The 3,686-nt window shown below is 37.7% G+C and overlaps 1 protein-coding gene across 1 annotated transcript; it reads left to right on the top strand.

The window, feature by feature from the left end:
• Positions 1–1,686: 1,686 nt before the first annotated feature.
• LOC144022267 (transcription factor HES-7.1-like) lies at positions 1,687–2,910 on the top strand. The gene is made up of 3 exons (XM_077526938.1): positions 1,687–1,731; positions 1,820–1,906; positions 2,581–2,910. Exons 1-3 carry the CDS (start codon positions 1,687–1,689, stop codon positions 2,908–2,910), a joined length of 462 nt encoding a protein of 153 aa, XP_077383064.1.
• The last annotated feature ends 776 nt before the right edge of the window (positions 2,911–3,686 follow it).

Genomic DNA, 3,686 nt, shown 5'->3' with positions numbered 1-3,686 from the left:
TGAATAAAATGCCTGGATTATCATTCGGGTTGTTAAGAGCACAGAGAAATGTGTCATATTATGTGTCTTTACACTTTTGTTTGATTGTGTTTATTCACGACTCCACGCATGCGCATGCCGCCAGTCTTGTCGCTTTACTTACATAATTTGCTTAAGTCTAGACCAGGGGTGTCAAACTCATGTTAGCTCAGGGGCCGCATGGAGGAAAATATTTTACCAAATGGGCCGCGTCGGTAAAATAACGGTATATAACTTTAAAATGATTGCCGTCAATTATACGCAGATTTCTTCTAATTGTGTGCCAGCCCTTAATTACGGAGCTCAATTATAATCATATTGTTCCAAAAAAAATAATACAAATGCAAATGGAACACGGCAACACTGAGTCCTGGATGTGTTAAATCTACCTGTTTTGCATATATACTGTTCCCAGAATGCATTGCGTGGCACAGTTAATAACGTTATAAGGACGCTAATCCTTGTCATATCATATATTTGTGTTACCAGTAATTCGTATTTAACACATTTGTTGGTCTATGATTAAAATAAATACTACTACTACTACTAATAATAATAATAATAACTAAACAAATCGTAACTTTAAGTTGTGTGTAAAATAATGACATCCAGGACGATTTCCCCGTACAAGGACTGCTTGTGAAGTTACAAATTTTATATATTTTATATATTTTGATTGTGGCCGACTGATTAATTAGTCCAGCATTACAACTTTTTTTTTTTAACTTTACAAAATCATCTCGCGGGCCGGATTAAACTCCTTTGCGGGCCTGATCCGGCCCGCGGGCCTTAAGTTTGACACCACTGGTCTAGACTTATAGATGAAATACACAACTCAGGTGTTCGTTGCTGAAGTTTGGTGCGCGTAAAACACGATTACGTTGTGGTCATTTATTTAAAGAAAAAGAGAATTGTATGTAGCTATAATTCCGAAATGTATTGGGGGATTGTGTGTGTTATTGGTTAACAATTTTTTGTTATCAATTCACGTATGTCCTAAGTACAAACTTGAAATGAAATACACAATGTAATCGAGGGTGCAATGTTGTTTATGGTTAAATTGTGTGACTACAAACTTTTTCACACAAGCTTTAGTTGTGGCGCTCTTCCTCTTGGAGGTGTTTGGGACGTTTTTAGCCGGATGCTTGACGCCCACAAACCCCTCATCTCCACTTTTTTCCTCACATGTGTTAATATAAAACACGTGCTGCTCACACTTCTCAGGGGGCGCGTGTCGCGTGAGGGGGGTCTGTGCAGGGAGGGGGCTGGGGTGAATACGTCCACGTGCCCGTGGATTAGAGAAGGGTGCTTGCAAAAAAAAAAAAGTGTTAAACATGAATGAATAAGACAACTATAAAAGGATGGATGACAGTGCAAAGGTGAAGGCATCTAATAAATCGGATAAGAACGTTTATTCAAATTAATTATTTTCACAAAGATAAAAAAAAAAAAAAAACATAATGGAAAATAAATTATAATGTTACAAGAACTCAAACAAACTTACAATCTGCTCTCTGAAAGCAAAATGAATGTACAAGTCTACTAAATGAATAGGACACAATTCTACCATTTCAAAGATGAGTGTGAGGGTGAGTGGGTGGAGCCTGTGGTGAGTTTTTATAGGTTTAGTGAGCCCTGAGGGGCCACATTCAACTTTCACTTGCAGTCATGAAGAAACCTCAGCATTGCCAGCACGAAAACACAGACAGGAAGGTATGTGGATGATCATTATCATTATCCCACTGAGATATGATATCATATTAATAATCGTGATCATGTTGATATTGTTTGTATTCCACAGAGTTTAAAACCTCTGGTGGAAAGACAGCGGCGAGAAAGAATAAACCGAAGCTTGGAGAATCTCAAAACTCTTTTGCTTGCACCACAAGTAAATAAAATGCTATATTACTTTTGTACGAATTAAGAAAATGAAAGGTACAAGGAATATGATGATGATGATGATGATGATGATGATGATGATTGCTTTAGGGTTAAGTGTTTTGTTGTTGTTTTTTTTAACAGCTCCGCTGAGTTCATGTTTTTTCCTGTCCTTCATAATAATAATAATAATAATAATAATAATAATAATAATAATAATAATAATAATAATAATAATAATAATAATAATATTGTTATTGTAATTATTATTATTATTTGTAGCTTTAATGAATTTATTTTTGGGACAGATCTGGGACAAATTGTGGCACACGGGCGCTCTCTAGTGGTGTGCAGAAGAAATACATCTCATAACTGCATAATGTTAGCGCACCTGTTTTTCTTACATTCGTATTATTTAAAGCCAGCGCAGTACACTTAAGTACTGCTGAGTTGTATTTAAACAATACAAAATATATACTTTCTTTAAATGTTTTATAAACGTTGGTCATTACAGTGGTAGCTACCTGGATAGCGAAGACATTTTGAGATGGTATGTAAAGTTGACCTGTTAAAATGAAAGTAACTTTTAGTAGAAAGTGAAAGCATTTACCCTATCAAAAAAGTGACGTTTAAAGTGTAAATGTGTGAGTGTGTGTGCATCTAAAACTGTGTGTTGTTTGACAGGTAGTTGGTGGGCGCAGGTTGGAGAAAGCAGAGATCCTGGAGCGTACAGTCTTCTTCCTACAGCAATATGCCAACAAAGACCAAAAGAAGGAGACGCTGCACTCCTATCAACATGGCTTCTCCTCCTGCCTGCAGAGGGCCGCCCACTTCTTGCGATCTGAGGGCGAGGGTGTGGCCATCGCTGAGTCCTCATCCTCTTCTTCATCTTCTTTGTGGCCCTCCGGCTCCCCCCTGGCCCTTGGGGGTCCCTCGGGGAGCGTTATTCGCAAGGCGACAACGCCCCAAAAGAGACCCAGCACGGCGGTGACGATGTGGAGACCCTGGTCCTGATCTCCAACAGGAGGGGACAATGTTTCTGCAATAGAATGTACAACTCAGGTGTATATACCGCCATTTTATAAAGGGCCAAGATCCATTGTGACAATGTTTATACAACGCATGTTTGCACCTTTAATTTATTTAAATGTCATGTGTGTAAATAAACCGAATAGGAAAACATTCACATCAGCTCTCATGTTCTCCTTTCATTGTTTAATCATTTTTTAAAATGCTGGCAATGAAATAAAGACTAGAAATGATTCTGGAAATTACACTTTTAAAATAGAATTGAAACATTTATTAAGTACTACTAAATGTCTAACAATACATTTGTGTAGCCTACTGTATTTAAATAGATTATGTAACAAAAATGGTGACACGTGCCAAACGCCAGGAGTAAGCTACGCGTTTTTTTTTTTTTTTAATTAAGGCTAGTTTATTAACTGCGATAAAATAGTTACTCAGTCACACACTGTCACTCATCACACGTTTTTAAATTCGTGTAATAAAGTTTTTTTTTTGTTTTTTAAATGATGTAATGATATAAAGCAATGTGGTGGCTACAAAATGGCGGCAGCAGCCATCAAAAGAAGTGTGCCTGTGTGCGTATACTACTGTAATGTTAAAAGGTTTTTTCTCTTCACACTTTCCGCTCGTCCTCGTTTGCACTTCAATCCACGGGCACGCGTGTATGTGTGAACATGAGAAACGTCCCCTTGCCACTCACACTTGTAAATGAAATTTAACAGCTCGTAAACATGTCGTGCATGGCTGATGACTGGCTTCCA

The sequence above is a fragment of the Festucalex cinctus genome, chromosome 7, assembly GCF_051991245.1.
Source record: "Festucalex cinctus isolate MCC-2025b chromosome 7, RoL_Fcin_1.0, whole genome shotgun sequence".
NCBI lineage: Eukaryota > Metazoa > Chordata > Actinopteri > Syngnathiformes > Syngnathidae > Festucalex > Festucalex cinctus.
Note: the sequence above shows the minus strand (reverse complement) of the source record. Positions and strands in the feature narration are given on the sequence as shown.

What these genes read in the sequence shown, in the direction of transcription:
- LOC144022267 (XM_077526938.1), top strand. Translation starts at nt 1,687, where the DNA reads ATGAAGAAACCTCAGCATTGCCAGCACGAAAACACAGACAGGAAG. An exon ending in ACGAAAACACAGACAGGAAG is followed by an intron (nt 1,732 to 1,819) that starts GTATGTGGATGA and finishes TGTATTCCACAG; the next exon opens with AGTTTAAAACCTCTGGTGGA. An exon ending in CTCTTTTGCTTGCACCACAA is followed by an intron (nt 1,907 to 2,580) that starts GTAAATAAAATG and finishes GTTGTTTGACAG; the next exon opens with GTAGTTGGTGGGCGCAGGTT.